Source organism: Crinia signifera, chromosome 5, assembly GCF_055691185.1.
Source record: "Crinia signifera chromosome 5, ASM5569118v1, whole genome shotgun sequence".
Taxonomy (NCBI): domain Eukaryota; kingdom Metazoa; phylum Chordata; class Amphibia; order Anura; family Myobatrachidae; genus Crinia; species Crinia signifera.
In genome coordinates this window covers 192724663-192742164 of record NC_139221.1, presented here as the reverse complement: position 1 = coordinate 192742164, position 17502 = coordinate 192724663, and the positions used below count along the sequence as shown (strand labels likewise).

The following is a 17502-nucleotide window of genomic DNA, read 5'->3' as shown; positions in this document are numbered from 1 at the left end:
CTCCATAGTGCGTTATCAAAAGTAAACAATTTTTATTTCAAGGATTTTCTTCCAGCATTAAAAGCAATGGGTCACGTACCCTAAAAGGCGGTTAACACAACCGCAATGTACATCAGCATAAAATATAACCTCGTAGGTGTCGGAGCTGTGCTTGCTCCTTCAGCAATGTTCAGCAACGTCCACGCTAGGCCACACCCCTGGGTGTGTTAACCGCCTTTTAGGGTACGTGACCCATTGCTTTTAATGCTGGAAGAAAATCCTTGAAATAAAAATTGTTTACTTTTGATAACGCACTATGGAGCGCCCCTGTCTCTTTTTCTATATACAGGTCGAGTATCCCGTATCCGAATATCCGTTATCCGAATTATTCCGAAATACGGACATTCCAGAAAGTGAAAAAAAAAATTTTTTTTTGCTAAAAACTCACTGGGGACATATGTAACAGCATCACTGGGGACATGATATGTAACTGGCACTATATATGTGCAAGACAATGATTGCTTGGCATTCAAATTCAGTGCTGAGATAGTACACACATTTTGTTTCACGTTTTGAAACCTTGTTTTTTGAACAATTAAAATATGTTTGTGTGTATTTTATGTGGTAATAAAATATATTTGTGTGTATATTATGTGTTTATACAGCATAAATGCAAGATACTTCAAAATACATCATTGAAATATTAAAATATTCCGAAATACGGAATAATCCGTTATCCAAAATTCTCCTGGTCCCGAGCATTTTGGATACGGGATACTCAACCTGTGTGTATATGTGTGTATATATATATATATATATATATAGATAGATAGATAGATAGATAGATAGATAGATAGAGATATATATATATATAGATATATATATATATAGACAAAGAGACTGTATACTGATGGCAATTTTGTCATCCTCCTTAAGTACATTGTCCAACAGTGACCCTGAAGGAGGGCGAGTCAGCTTAGAATACACTTGTCGCTCCAATTTTTCACATAGGTACTCAATCAGGTTAAGGTCTGGGCTCTAAGCTGGCCAGTCCATCGGTATGGTCTACAAGTCCAGCGTCGCCCTGGAATATAACATGGCACTGATGTCCTGATTTTAATCTTTGTAGTTTACATAGAACTGTTGAGAGCACAGAGTTCTCAAAAACATCTCTACTGTATGTCTTAGAGTTAAAGTGACCATGCATTACAATGGGCGAACCCAGCCAAAGCGTAAACTGCCCACAGCATAACCCCTCTACCTCCATGCCTTACTGTATGTACTGTACACTCCTGGCAATTGCTAAACCCAAACATGTCTTTCTGATCTTTAAAGTGTAAATCATGATTTGTCACTCCATAACACTAGCCACCATTGTCCGTTTTTTTTGCAGTCTTCACAACATCATACTGTACATGCTGGGCTGCATTCATTTTTGTGATAATAATTCTATGAGAAGTTGTTTACCCATAATATCCAAATGCATTGTCCTCCCTATGAAATGTTCTTAATGAAACCACACAGTGGCCTTTTAGAACTTGCGTACAATGGTATGCATGCGTCAACAATCTTGCAACTCCATGGTTAACACTCTTGGATAGCAGTTTCTGCAGTTTTTCATTGCAATGACAGTTCTTCTATGCATTAATGAAAAAAGACAATGGATTTAAGGACCTTTTTCATCCGTAATGCTTCTCACACTCAATTTTAGCAGCCTCTGCTGTTTAGTTTCTGATAGCTCTTTCCAGCACACCATTTAGTTATCAAATAATTTAATCAGTGTCCCTCTACCTGTTTTATACCACAAAACATGTTTGCTTCAGAACACCACCTCTTTGCTTGTGTGGGCGTGTCAAAACACTTAGGTCCACACATTGTATATAGATAAATACAGTGTATATATATATATATATATATATATATATATACACATATATATATATATAGAGAGAGAGAGAGAGATAGATATAGATAGATAGATATAAATATATATAGATATATATGGTACTCTTTACCTAGAACGGCGCCCAAGATTTGGATCTTGGGCATCGGAAGGTAAAAAATCGCGTCGGTCGCATCGGATGCGACCAAAAAATCACATGCGATGCGACCGACGCGATTACCGTGATTTTACATAGGGAACAATGTTAAATGGGCCAATTGACCCGATTTTACATAGTGAACAATGTTAAATGGCCCACAGAGCACAAATAGCCACCCTCAAGTGTGAAATGGCCCCCCCCCCCAATTGTTAACGCCACCCCACGATCAACGTGAACCTGAAGCGTGGTGAGCGCAGCGAGCCCGTGAGGGGCAGTGGTACGCGTCCTCCGACCTTTTCATACCCCCACTATCGACATCGGCATGGAGTTGAGAATAGAAGGTGTGGCGAGCCCGAAGCGGATACCTGTGGAGCCCGCGAGGGGACGCGGATACCTGTGAAGGTATCTGTGTCCGCTCGCCACGCTTTGGGCTCGGTGGCTCGCTGCGCTCGCCACACTTTCTATTCTCAACTCCACGCCGACGTGGATAGTGGGGGTATGAAAAGGTCGGAGGACGCGTACCGCCGCCTCTCACGGGCTCGCTGCGCTCGCCACGCTTCGGGTTCACGTTGATCATGGGGTGGCGTTAACAATTGGGGGGGCCATTTCACACTTGAGGGTGGCTATTTGGGCTCTGTGGGCCATTTAACATTGTTCCCTATGTGTAATCGGGTCAATTGGGCCATTTAACATTTCCCTATGTAAAATCGCGGTAATCGCGTCGGTCGCATCGCATGCGATTTTTGGTTGCATGCGATGCGACCGACGCGATTTACATTTTAACTTGCATTTCTATGTGAAATCGCGGGCATCGCATGGCATGCGATGCCCGCGATGGGCACCGTTCTAGGTAAAGAGTACCATATATATATATATATATATATATATCTATAGATATATATATGTCTATAGATATATATATAGATAGATATGTATATCCCAAAATGAGGCTTCTGTGTTTCTTGGTTTTGCGTACAATGATTTAACATAACACGTAATTGTATTGTCCTGTCAATGTTTTTCTTGTAACTGCTATATAAGACCTTTTATACATAATATTTTCCTTAAAATATCTCTCCAGGGTGTAGCAACAGTTGTTAAGTTTCAGCGTTCACAACGATTATTGGGTATTTGCTACATTGTTGTAAAGGTAATATTTAATTCATTACAATTGCTGCATGTAAAAATATAAAGCAATATAAACTGTTATTAATTGGTATTCATTTTATTTAAAATGTTTGATAATTATGACAAGCTTTGAATAGTAGCATGGAGAATCATTTTTCTATTTTTATCTTAAAGGTTTCTTTGCTAGTGGTTGTAGAAATTGGTGTGTTCCCTTTGATTTGTGGCTGGTGGCTGGATATCTGTTCATTGGTAAGAATTTTAATTGTTCACATTTGCATAATTTTGTTATACTATAGTTACAGTCTATTACTGTACCAGAAAAAAAATATTTTGGAATAATTAGAACTGTTGCTTTATTTCAATCAAGTCAGTTGACCAACATTTTGTTTGTAATATAGCTCCTTTAGCCAAATGTTAGCACTGTTTCTGTGAAGTGGAAATGTGTAAAGGCCCCCATACACTAGTGTGATTTAGGCTGGATCGGGCTGAGGATTTGGGTGAAATCAGGCCAAATTGAATGTGTTTCACCTCCAAATTGTTCCAACACGCGTTCCCGTGCACATTGGGTCAGAGCCGGAGGTTGGAAGTGATGCACATAAGATAATTTGTATGTGCAGCCATTTTTTAGCTTTTTTTACATTTGAAAAGTGCCAAAGACAGATTTAAGCCCCCCTGGGGAAATGCAGGGGGAGATCAACGGAAAACTGGTCCGACTCAAGGCCCCTGTATATGGGGGCCTTAAGAGTATCAACCACTTTGCTGCAAAGCTTACATTTTCTGAAGTTCACTGAACAGATGCTTAAGCACGTACCTTGTAACTAATTTGCAACTCTCACTGTTGAGCTATAAACTGCCTATGGAAATATTTTCTTCCCAAGACCTGCTTAATGAGAGCTCCAGTGGGGATGGTGTATAGATCAGCTTGGGATGTCAGTACTCAAAAGACAGACATTGAAATTCGCAATTGTCAGAATCCTGACACTCGGGTAGTAAATATGTTAACCCTACCCCACTAGCCTTAACCCTCCTTATCTGCAACCTTACCCCCACAGCCTAACTTAATCCGCCCTGTAGTCCCTAACCCTACCGCCTGCAGCCTAACTGTCCCTGGCATACTTATGATCAGGATGCCCATATTTAGGTTTCCAGCACCAGCATTGTGAACATTGTTGGGATCCCAACGCCCACATTTCAACCACAAGTATGCAAACTGGATCCCCTTCATGAATTAGGTTTATATGTTTGAGCAGCGGCACACAAGCCAGAGGACAGCTGGTATGTTGTAAAGCACATGACATAAGTGCATTGGAAGTACATTCTCTTAATTGCTTGGTTTGTGTAAATGCTATGTGAATGATTTTAACCCTTATTTGTACTGGCAACTGCCACTACGGTTGCTTCATTGCTGCAGTAATCGCCCTGTATGGCTCCAAACCTCTGGGACCAATTAGCAGGCAGAGTGCACAGTATGGATATGGTAAAACTCTGTGCACTTTTTGGTGGAGAAATGCCTAGACTCACCGCTGGGTGGGGTGCTCCGTCAAAACTGGTAATCGACATGCGCTTCTTCTCGGTGATGGCGGGCCAATAGATGGGTGATAGTGCATGGTCCCAAGAGTGTTTTTGGACGGTGTGCCTTTTCCCCAATGATGCTATGGGAAGCGTTAATCCTCCCCTGTTTCCTTTGTTCTCCAAATTTGCTGCGTCTCTGCTCCCTCAGAACAACAACGGACCACATGGTACAGCTGGAGTTCGTGGCTCTTGATTATTTTTATGTCTCAAATGTCCAGTATGCTCATTCCAGGGAATCCTTATACATAACACTGGGTTCTCTTAAGGTGATCCTACAGATGGAGCGGGTCTCTTCTTTGCAGGGGATGGCGATGGCGACGCCAGCCGCCACACGCCATCTGTATCTGCGAAAGGGGACGCGCACGCATGAGATGGCTTCCCCCCGGGTCTCTGCTGGCTTGTTGGCGGTCACCTGGGGTCCCCACCGCCTCCCCGCACCCCCCCCCTGAAGTGGAGACGGACAGGGTTCCCGTCGCCCCGCCGCCCGGAAACTGAGACGCGCGTGCTCATGAGACGCACGCGCGTCTCAGTCAGATGGACGCCAGGCAGCGGTGACGTTCTGGCGATTCAGCTGCATCTACAACGTGTGTGTGTATGTGTGTGTGTATGTATATATACATTATGTATGTGTGTGTATGTGTATATATGTATGTATGTGTGTCGTGGCCAGCTCTCCAATCTATATAATGCTGTAAGCGATGCCTGGGTGCACACTAAGCGACCGCACCAGCACTCCCTCTATGCATACACCATGTAATAGTGGCACTCCACGGACTTCAGAGAAAATGACACCAGGCCTTTTGTCAGTATTGACGTTTCAATTGCTATTATGCCATTTTCATCAGGAAAAGGTATTTTGCCATGCTATTATGCCATTGGCCATCAGGGATTTCAGGGCTTCACGCTCAGGTACTTGTAAGTTATGGTAATTAGCCTTGGATGGAGATGAATCTCCAGAGCAGTCAGTGAGTCGTAAAAATGTTTTGACGCTGGGATTAAATCCCTGGGGATCAAACATACTGGGCTGTTTAAAAAGTGGCATATCGGTCACCTTGTCTTTGGTGTTAAAGAACTCTCTGATTCTAAGTTTGCGACCAAACTTATAATGGTCTATGGCCGTACGGAAAGGTTGATGCTCGCAGGTCGGCACAAATGAGAAGCCAAGGGAGAGTACTTTGATTTCACTAGGAGTCAAGGGATGTTTGGATAAATTGATAACCGCGCTTACGGTTTCCGATTTTTGCCTCTCCTTTTTCTCGTGGAACCCGCCCCTTCTAGAGGGATATCGGGGTCGTCTCCTATTGGACCTTGGTTTCTGGATCTGGTTTCGCGTAAAAAAGCGACTGAGCCGGTGGGGGGTTTTTGGTGTCTTGAGGTACCCTCAAAACGTTCTGATTCAGAGTTTGATGGTGAGGTGGAGGAATAGTTAGATCTTTGTCTATATTGTCTAAAATTTCTATTCGGGCCTGAATTGCCTTTAATCCACCTATACACTTGGTGTGTGCTATAGTCGTTATTCACAGTCACCAGTTTTCTCCTCTTGAAAGCTATTAGCTCCTTCTCAAAAGTGCCGATCTGCTCTTTCAATTTATCAGTCCACTTGTTTTTCTTATCAGCCAATAATACTGCTAAATGATTAGCATTGAACGTTTGGCCCGGTGAGGCAGTACAGGTGTATCCTCTCATGGGGATGGATGCCAGGTCGGTTGTCTGATGTATATCTAATTTGGCTGCATTATATCCTGATGACGGTCCAGTTTGGACCGAAACGTTACGTCGGTATGTCAGCATTTACCTATATTTTCGCATTTTCATTTAGTTGTGTAGATATTAATTTTTTGGACGTCACGTTGTTCCGCGAAGCCCAAGGATTGGGTTCAAGACTGTACCGCAAGGACACAGATAGAAACTCATTATTACACGCCACAAGCTTCCACCCACCCCATCTGAAAGAAAATCTCCCAATCTCCCAGTTTCTTAGGGTCTTGAGGAATAATACCTCCCCTATCACTACTGAAGAACAACTCAGTGAAATGCATTCAAGATTCCTAGACCGTGGCTACTCGGACAGTACTCTCAAACGGTGCCTTACTAAAGCAAAACAGAGGTTCTCGACAGGTACTAGTCCTCAGGTAACAGATGCACGCCCAAGGATGATATACACTAACACGTTCGATACAGAGGCTCACAGTAGAAAAAAGAAGATGACCAAACATTGGCCGATTATCTCTTCTGATCGAATGTTTACCAACATTAGCCCTTCGCCACCGATGTGTGCGTATCGACGTGGGCGCAACTTGAAGGACTTGCTGATGCGGCGATTAACACAGCCCAATAAAACAACCGATACCTGGCTTCCATCTGCCAAATTAGGCTGTTATAAATGCAGCGACTGCATAACTTGCAGATCCCTCAATACCGGCTCCTCTTTTACTCACCCACATAGTGGGAAAAAGATCCGCATCAGACACCGGTTACATTGCCGTATGGACCACATAATTTACATTCTTATCTGCCCGTGTGGGCTTTACTATGTTGGCCTGACAAAGAGAAGCTTTCGCGAGAGAATGGCGAATCATCGCACCACAATCCGAGCAGCACTGGAATCTAAAACAACAGATAAGCCGGTGGCTAAACACTTCCTGATGATGGGACACAGTGTGGCTAGCCTCCGCTGTATGATCATCGACTTCGTTCCCAAACCAATCAGGGGAGGCGATCAATATCTGATGCTCAAAAAAAGGGAGGCACGTTGGATCTTCGACCTAGATACATTGTCCCCTCGGGGACTTAATGAGTATAATCCCTTCTCGATATTTTTGAGATAAGACTGAGGTCTACAAGATGATGTCAATTCCCTTTTTCCTGTTTTTTGCGTTTTATGATAAATTTTTGCATTGTTTCCGTTCAGATTTTTTTCTTTTTTGAAGCTAGGGCGGTTGTCTCTGGGCTGTTCCTTCTGTTTTTTTGCCTTTATTTATGTATATATTTCTCATGGTTTTTTGTACTTTTTCTTTGTATTATATTGTGCATATATCTGTGTACTGAGATATACTTATAGAGCTATATAAATATTTAACCATGGAGCTATAGACAATAGCTCAATTTAAACTGCAGAGTATTCCCACGATTGAATGCCCATTGCTAATTGACATTCGATCCCATAATGTACATGGTGCTAATAACCAATGTTAAATATGGTTCCAGCAACATTTGATATATGTGCCTAGTCATATCTGTATAGAAATTTTTTTTTCTTACAATATTTTTTTCTAATACTCTGTCTATGTTAAGTTAGACACTATCTCTATGATCTGCTTATGGTATTTGGGTATACTACCAAGCTGTCAATCAGTTCGAATGACAGTATGGGAGTTAGATGTGTGTTGGTACAACACTTATGTAGTTTTTTTGTATATTAGTTTTTTGTATATAAGTTTTGTTTTTTTTGTGTATATATATGTGTATTTGGGGTCAACAATAGTGCTGCCGTCCGGGCTGACCTTTGTACTATCCCTAACCCTATGCATGACATCAAGGGATCAGTGTCCCTGATGCATTCCAGTAATATATGCCATGTTAGCTACTAGTCCGGTTCAATACACCTTTATATACAACCAACTGCTAGTGCGCACATACTGGGTTCCTCCAATCAAGATACTTGTCAGTTTTCTCCTAATTTGCCATTGTTCATAACTATTGCATATTGCCAGCTCTCTCTGGAATAGCTGGAACGCAGTGGAACGCATATTGCGTGTCCTGGATGACGTACTTCCGGTCCGAGTGGACCAGATTACGCTCGTTTTATATTTCTTTATGCCCCCACATATGATATATATGTTTGGTGATCCAGAGGTGTGCACTTACTTCAAACATCTCTGCACTTTGTAGTTAGTTAGCTCACTGTATCTCCGGACACCCGGAGATAGCTGGAACGCACGTCATGGAACGCATGACGCGCTTCCGGTTTCATACACTTCCTGGTCGGACGCACGCTCTACTAAGAGCGAGTTAGACAGGTTTGTTGCACTGTTTTACTAATATGGTTGTTATTTAGGTTGTCCGGACACACATACATATTAAGCATATTAAGTGTCATTGTTTATACACTTGTTATTAACATGCATTGGCTGTGGGCTGTCTAATAGGGAGTGATGAGGTCACTTCCTGTGGACAGGTATAAAGGTTGGCCCGGTGAGGCAGTACAGGTGTATCCTCTCATGGGGATGGATGCCAGGTCGGTTGTCTGATGTATATCTAATTTGGCTGCATTATATCCTGATGACGGTCCAGTTTGGACCGAAACGTTACGTCGGTATGTCAGCATTTACCTATATGGAATAAAAATCGTTTGAAAATTTTTACCAAAGTGGTGAGTGCCCTTTTCCTCCAATGTATACTTTAATGTTCGGTCATCTGTAGGAGCACCTCCCATTCAAACCTGATACTTACTAGAGTGCGGACTTTACATAAAAATTATTCTTGAAGAAGTCACATAGACGAAACGCGTCGGGTATCTGACCTCCTACCTTCTCAAAAAGATAAGCGTTCTTTATTGAATTTGCTGCTATTACTACTTCTACTTTTTATCCATTGTATTTTGTATTTTGCATTTTTTTATATCCCCTTTTTTATATATATAAAAACATTTTTTATATATGCATTTATGTATCCTTGACTCCCAAATATTTTAAGCCTGATCTTATAGCAGTCCGCCCCCCTCTGGTCGTTTTATATATTTGTCTTATATTGTCATAATAAATTAATTTTTATATTTGATTTTTATATATTATTTATTACTTCTTACAACAATTAGTCACCAAGGTCTTATTTCTTCCCTGCATGCATATATATATATATATATATATATATATATATATATACTGTATTTGCTGGCGTATAAGACTACTTTTTTCCCCTGAAAAACATGTCTCCAAGTGGGAGTGTCGTCTTATACGCCGGGTGCATTTATATAACGAACCCTCTATATTTTGAGTGGAAATGTTGGGGAGTAAGAAACGTCTTATACGCAGGCAAATACGGTGTGTATATGTATGTATGTATGTATGTGTGTGTATGTGTGTGTGTATATTACACACGTCTTTTTATATATATATATATATATATATATATATATATATATAATGTATTTATATATTCCACTTCTGCAGCACTAACATCAAAGAAGGTAGCGTGTAAATCCAACGTTTCGGGGCAAAAAATTTTTTTTATCATCACTAGGGTACAAGAAAACATTACAGACTGGCTCACCTTATAAACCCTCTAGCAACTTTGCTTCTGTGAACAATCCAGCGCAGTGCCATCCGCAAGTGGACGCCCACATGTGACGCTTTCCAAGTAATAACTGATCAAAATAATACTTCTAGCCTCTTCAAATTTACTTATAACTTTGATCCTTGCACTGTAAATTTCTTTGATGTACCGGTGACCATGGGTTCTGAGGGGATTAGTACCTCATTAATTAGCAACACACAAAAAAAGAATAAGCAGCGCTATCTGTAATATTTTTTTTTTATAAAAAAAATAAGATTGGTGGATCTATTACAAGGTTTTATTTAAATTCTAAAAATAGCATATTAAGCCAGCTTTAAAAACATTGATGATACTAACAAATAAGGAAATTTAAAAGCTCAAAAAGTCCTCACCAAACCAGACAGTGGTATTGAAGAATGGCCAGGAGAGTCCAGATTTTAATGGTCCATGCAAAGCAACAGGAGTCCCCACGTATGCAATCTAGAGGGAGAACAAGATTTAGCTGAAAGGAGTGGCCCAAGATGGCACAAATGACCAACTCCTACCGCTGATTTTAGCAAAGCGGGATGGTGTCCTCAACCTCTTAGCTCCATGGGAGAAAACATTATTTGTATCCAGAATGGAAAGTGAAAGGGAAGTCCCGTTGAAGATATTCAGGTCTACAATCCAAGGCCTTTAATTTCTGAGGGTGGTGAGTTCCTGACCGGTTTCACTACTCCAGGTAGCTTTATCAAAGGATATTGAGTGTATGGAAATATCTGGCTTTATATACCCTAAGACATGGGTCATGTGACCATTTAATTAGATCAACCAATCATATAAAAAATAAGAAAATAATGATAAAAATAGCGCTTGAGCAGGAGGCAATGAATTATTTAATATAGAAACTTACAATATACTGATGAGGTTAAAAACCTTTTTATTCAAAGAACCAAAAATTTGATAGATGAGAAAGTGGCATATATCCATTTATTATTATGAGATCATTGCCGTGATATCTGGACTTCCGGGTCACAGAAATAACCTATCCCCGTCTATATGAGCATATCAACACACATCTAAAATATATAGGAGCGGGTCAGCATAACCGATCCCCGTATAATAGGGGCATATCAACTTTATATGCAGGAAGTGTAAGAATATATAAACAATATGTTACCGTAACAACAGCACTTCCGGGTCCTGGGCTTAGCCAATGCTCGGAACCCGCTGCCCGATTGCAACATACATCATAATAGTACTTCTGGTTCCTTTTTTTTTTTTTTTTACTGACCCGGTTAGAAGGTGGAGAAGTGAGCATGTACAAGAAAAGAAATGGAAGCAGCGCTGTATGAATCAATTATAATGCAAGTGAATCAATGTATAAAATAACAATTTTAATGGCACAAGATATACAATGGTACTTGTGGAGTATCACGGCTCCCACGACCTGCATCGTATGCAGATCGTATGCTAAAAATCACATCGCATCGCATGTGGCATACGATGGCATGCGATGCGATGTTTTACCGATTTTTGACTATTTTTGCTCAAAAATCGTATGCCATCGCATAACATCGTATGCCATCGCATAACATCGTATGCCATATGTAGTGGCATACGATGTCATACGATGCGATACGATGTTTTACCGATTTTTGAGCAAAACTGGTCAAAAATCGGTAAAACATCGAATGGCATCGTATGCCATATGTAGTGGCATACGATGTCATACGATGCGATACGATGTTTTACCGATTTTTGAGCATTTTAGCTCAAAAATCGTATGCGATCGCATCGCATGCCATACGATGGCATGCGATGCGATGGCACCCGATTTTGGACTGAAATGCATCAGAATGCATTGAAATGTGTATTAAAGTAGTGAAATGCCCCCAAATGCCATTTTTCATAGTGCACCACCCCCACTATCAACGTCAACCCGAAGCGTGGCGAGCGGCGGCGGTACGCATCCTACGACCTTTTTATACCCCCACTATCCACGTCGGCGTGGAGTTGAGAATAGAATAGTGTGGCGAGCGCAGCGAGCTACCGAGCCCGAAGCGTGGCGAGGGGACGCGGATACCTTCACAGCTATACGCGTCTCCTCGCGGGCTTTACAGGTATCCGCGTACCCTCGCAGGGCTCGCTGCGCTCGCCACGCTTCGGGCTCGCTGCGCTCGCCACACTATTCTATTCTCAACTCCACGCCGACGTGGATAGTGGGGGTATGAAAAGGTCGTAGGACGCGTACCGCCGCCCCTCGCGGGCTCGCTGCGCTCGCCACGCTTCGGGTTGACGTTGATAGTGGGGGTGGTGCACTATGAAAAATGGCATTTGGGAGCATTTCACTACTTTAATACACATTTCAATGCATTCTGATGCATTTCAGTGCAAAATCGGGTGCCATCGCATCGGATGCCATCGTATGGCATCCGATGCGATCGCATATGATTTTTGAGCTAAAATGCTCAAAAATCGGTAAAACATTGTATCGCATCGATGGCATTTGATGCCATGCGATGTTTTACCGATTTTTCACCATTTTTGCTCAAAAATCGGTAAAACATCGTATCGCATCGTATGACATCGTATGCCACTACATATGGCATACGATGTTATGCGATGTTTTACCGATTTTTGACCATTTTTGCTCAAAAATCGGTAAAACATCGTATCGCATCGTATGACATCGTATGCCACTACATATGGCATGCGATGGCATACGATTTTTGAGCAAAAATGCTCAAAAATCGGTAAAACATTGCATCGCATCGTAGGCCATCGTATGCCACTACATATGGCATACGATGCCATACGATGGGAGCCGTGATACTCCACAAGTACCTATACAATTTATCCGGATATAACAAAAAGGTTAAAACCAAGGATAATGTGCATTATCCTTGGTTTTAACCTTTTATTATTTTTTTATATCTGGATAAATTGTATATCTTGTGCCATTAAAATTGTTATTTTAGACATTGATTCACTTGCATTATAATTGATTCATACAGCGCTGCTTCCATTTCTTTTCTTGTATTCCTGTTAGGGAGCTGACTACTCCCTTTTTAGCAGCTGCTTATTGATTGAGAGAACGGCTGGTGACAAGCGCTCCTAATCAACCTAGGTTGATCTCTCCTTTTTTAAGTGAGCATGTACAGTCTGCTTATTTCCGGGCGATCACACTAAGTAGTCCCCAACTGAAACCGTTCTGAATCATATAATGCTGCTCATGCGCACTACACATGTACACACTGTTTACTTCCGGGCAGCCGCCTTGGGCTGTCCCCAGCTAAAACAGTTCCAGATCATATGATACTACACATGCGCAGTTCCTCACTCTACGGGAAATAAAAATGTTAAAATCGGGCACAATAATACTCTATGTGCTCCACTAATCAATCTTTATACCAATTTGTGTTGGTTATATAGAATGCGTTACGGCTTCTCCTAAAGGCAATTCTAGAGATTGCCACTTAAAGATGGAGAATTAATTAGGAGATAGGAATCAATCAACTTTGTATAAATATAAATACTAGATATATCTGACTCAAAAGAGAGCGCCACACATCTGAAAAGTTAGTTTAAAAAAAATCATATAAAGATTTATTATATTTTAAAAAGAAAGACCATAAAAATGCATATAAAATTATAATACACAATATCACAGTAAAGATTATCCCAAAGGGGACACAATAAGGGCATTAGCCAATAATTTCTCTCTATAGATTATTAGTGAACGGAGCTCTACAACAATATTCCCGCACAAAAAATAGATATGGAATAATTTGCATGTACTAACCATTCACTGCTTAGCTTCTGAGTGCGGGATGGAATTCAAGCGGACCAGTGATGTATGGCCGTACTGAACCACGGATGAGAGTACCGCAATGTCTTTAGTAGAAAGCCATTTATTGTCAAACAACTGTGTTTACTCTTTTTAAATCAAAATGACAACAGAAACTACCCAAATTACCCTGATCAAAAGGTTGTTTTTTTTTTATAAATTCTTTATTTATAGTTTATTAAACAAAACAAAACATTGTCCACATGCATCACAATAATATCTGAACATGTTTCCATTAGGTCATAGCAGCAGGAAGCATTTAAAGAATCACCTGCTTTGAGCAAGTCATCTTCTTAACTGGAAACAAACAATGCGTCGTATGTGGGAGTAATTACATACAAAGTGGTTACCTCTTTTCTATAACTTGTAACTGAAACTAAAGTTTACAATAAGTAATAAGTGAGGTATCTGACTGACAAGAGGTAAGACATTGAGACAAGGGAAGTGAAAAAGGGGGGGGGGAGTAGTATGCAGGAAAGAAATAGCAATTAGGTACTAAGTAGAAATCCTTGGGTGAGTGTTTCAGAGTAATGTGATGCATTATTAGGCTAAAATATGTGCACGGGGTGCAAAGGCTGAGTAGGTATCGGAGGTCTTGAATTCTATCCAGTTGAGCCAGGTGGAAGTATATTCTGAGTGCCTCTCCAGTGCCGCAAAGTAAATGTCTTCCATACACATATAGAAATCTATGCGTTGGAACCACTCCCAGACTGTTGGCGGGTCTATGGATCGCCAGTGTACTGGGATGACAGCACGCGCAGCATTATTGAGGTGTTTCAGAAGAGACTTTTTGTATCTTGCCAGAGGAATATTGGAAGAAGAGAGCAGCCAGAAATCTGGACCTTGAGTCCAGACTGAGACTCCTAGGATATTTGCTGACAGGTTTATGACCTTATTCCAGAAAGGTGTAATCAGTGGGCAGTCCCACCAGATGTGCATTAGTGTACCTTTATCTTTACCACATCTCCAGCATACGGGTGAGACCGAAGGGTAGCATTTGTTCAGCAAAGGCGGGCACCTATACCAGCGTGTCAGTAGTTTATATTGTGTCTCTACTATGTCAAGGCTAGTGGAACAATGAGCCATCGTTTCACAGTGTTTTTCCCAGTTAATTTTAATGCCCTTCTGCTCAAGGTCCTTGTCCCATGCGTCGCAGAAGGAGGGTCTCTCGGGGAAGTATCCATGTATCAGGATTTTGTAGATGCCTGATAGAGCGTGGGGGGGCGGAAATACCTGGTTGCACATGGACTCATAGGGAGTAAGAACATTGTGGAGATCAATCTACTCCCTTTGGGAGGAAATTAAGTGTCTTAATTGTAGGTAAAACCAATAATCATTGGGGTATATATTTACATTCTTTTGAATTTCTGGGAAAGGCTTGATCTTACCACCCGTAATCAAGTGACTTACTCTAGTTATGCTAGCTTTTTTCCATCTCGTGGCTAATTCCCCCTTAAGCCCGGGTGTAAATAGTTGGTTGTCGAATATAGGTCTAAAGGGTGTAAGCCTCGAGGATATCCCTGGTCTGTGACGGAGATTTTTCCATAGAGCTAGAGTGGGCCCTACAGTGGGATGTAGTACTAGCTTAATTTTTGGAGACCAGGGTATTGCGTGTAGACTGAGGTTTGTTGAGGATGCCTCTAGTTCTACCCATTGTTGTTTGTAGGGGCCAGGGCGTGACCAGTCCAGGACTCGGTGAAGTACAGTGGCCTGGAAATATGTTGAGATCATAGGTAATTGTTGCCCTCCGTTGGATTTACGTCGAAATAGGTGGTTATGTCTAAATCTGGGCTTACGTCCATTCCATACAAAATGACTTATGGCCTTGTGAGCATCTACTAAGAACTGAGGGGGGAGTTTCAGGGGAATAGTTTGGAAGAGATATAGTAATCTCGGGAGGATGTTCATTTTTATTATATTGATGCGACCAAGCCAGGAAAATCTCTGCGTGAGCCAATGCGCCATTTCTTGCTTCAGTTTGCGGAGGAGAGGGGTATGGTTAATAGCGACCATTGTGCCGAGTTGCGACGGTATCAAGACACCCAGATATTTTATGTGGGAGGTTTGCCAGGCAAATGGGAACGATTTTGATAGTAGTGAGACCGTGTCAGGGGGGAGGGTGACGTTCAGTGCCATGGATTTTGAATAGTTGATTTTGAAATTCGACAGGCGGCCAAAGCGCGTAAACTCTGTCATGAGATTGGGTAGGGAGACAACTGGATTGGTGATGGCCGCTAATAGGTCGTCGGCGAAAAGGGCAAGACGGTAGTCTGTGTTGCCAACCTGTAGACCCGTAATGTCTTTATTATTTCTAATCGCCCGCGCCAGTGCCTCCATACATAATACGAAGATTAATGGCGAAAGCGGGCATCCCTGGCGCGTGCCATTAGATATTTTTACAGGTTCGGAAAAGATTCCATTGACCCTGACTTGTGCTGATGGAGCTCTGTATAATGAGAGAACCTTTTGTAAGAAGGTGTGGCCTAGACCTAGGTGTCGTAGTATGGCTTCCATAAAGTCCCAGTCAACCCGGTCAAAAGCCTTCTCCGCATCAGTGGAGAGAAGCATTAGGGGAGTGTTTGTTGCTTGGGCGTGGGCAATTATATCTATAACTTTAGTAGTATTGTCCCTCGCTTCTCTATGTGGGACAAATCCCACCTGGTCCGAGTGAATGACCTCGGGTAACAGAGGCCCAAGACGGTTAGCCATGAGTTTTGCGAACAGTTTTAGATCTACATTTAACAAGGAGATTGGTCTGTAGCTAGATGGGAGTGTTGGGTCTTTTCCTTCTTTGGGTATTACGGTTATGTGGGCACCAAGGGATTGGGTGGAGAGGGGACTTTCTGATGAAATGGCGTTACATGCGTGTAGAAGTAGCGGTATTAGTTTGTCACTGTAAGTTTTGTAATACGTAACAGGGAAGCCGTCCGGGCCTGGGCTTTTACCATTAGGTGTAGTCTTAAGTACATGTAGGAGTTCTTCCTCTGTGAAAGGAGCGTCTAGGGCCTGTATGGCGTCATTAGAAAAAGTTGGGAAGTCAATTTCTTCTAAGTATCTCAGGATCTCTTGTTTGTGGGCTAGACGCGTGGGGGGTGAGCTGTTCGAGGTAAGATTGTATAGGTCTGAATAATATGCCTGGAAGGCTTGGGCCATTTCAGTGTCGGTGGCACAGATCTTATCATGGGTATCTTTTATCTTGGTAATATAAATCTGGGATCTTTGGGCTCTTAGGGCACGTGCCAGAAGTTTGCCTGGCTTGTTGCCCCATCTGTGGTATGTGTGTCGACATTTACGAAAAGCCCTACGTGTGCCGTCGCTAAGTAGGCTATTAAGAGCTTGCCTTGCTTTTTGGAGTTCTATAAATGTGTCCGAGGCGAGTGTAGATTTGTGCGTCAGTTCTAACTGTTTTATTTGTGACAGTAGGGCAGATATGCACTCAGCTTTACGTTTCTTCAAACTTGAGCCTAGTTGGATGCATTTTCCTCTTATAACACACTTATGTGCCTCCCAGAGTGTGACTGGTGAGATGTCATCTGTCTTGTTTAAGGCGATGTAATCGTCGATTGCATTTGCAATCTGAGTTCTACAGTCGGGATCCCTGAGGAGCTGTTCATTAAGCCGCCAATTCCAGTGTCTTGGGGGCGGGTGTCTGAGGGACAGGGTAAGAGAAATGGGGGC

The 17502-nt window shown here is 42.0% G+C and overlaps 1 protein-coding gene across 3 annotated transcripts in view; it reads left to right on the top strand.

Annotated features, from left to right (window-relative positions):
• The window catches only part of MARCHF6 (membrane associated ring-CH-type finger 6), a 492210-nt gene that overhangs the window by 231963 nt on the left and 242745 nt on the right, over positions 1 to 17502 (top strand). For all 3 annotated transcript variants that reach the window (XM_083188363.1, XM_083188362.1, XM_083188364.1), the window contains exons 13-14: positions 3103 to 3171; positions 3324 to 3398. In XM_083188363.1, coding sequence (XP_083044489.1) covers positions 3103 to 3171; positions 3324 to 3398 — 144 coding nt within the window. The remainder of the gene's footprint in view (positions 1 to 3102; positions 3172 to 3323; positions 3399 to 17502) is intronic.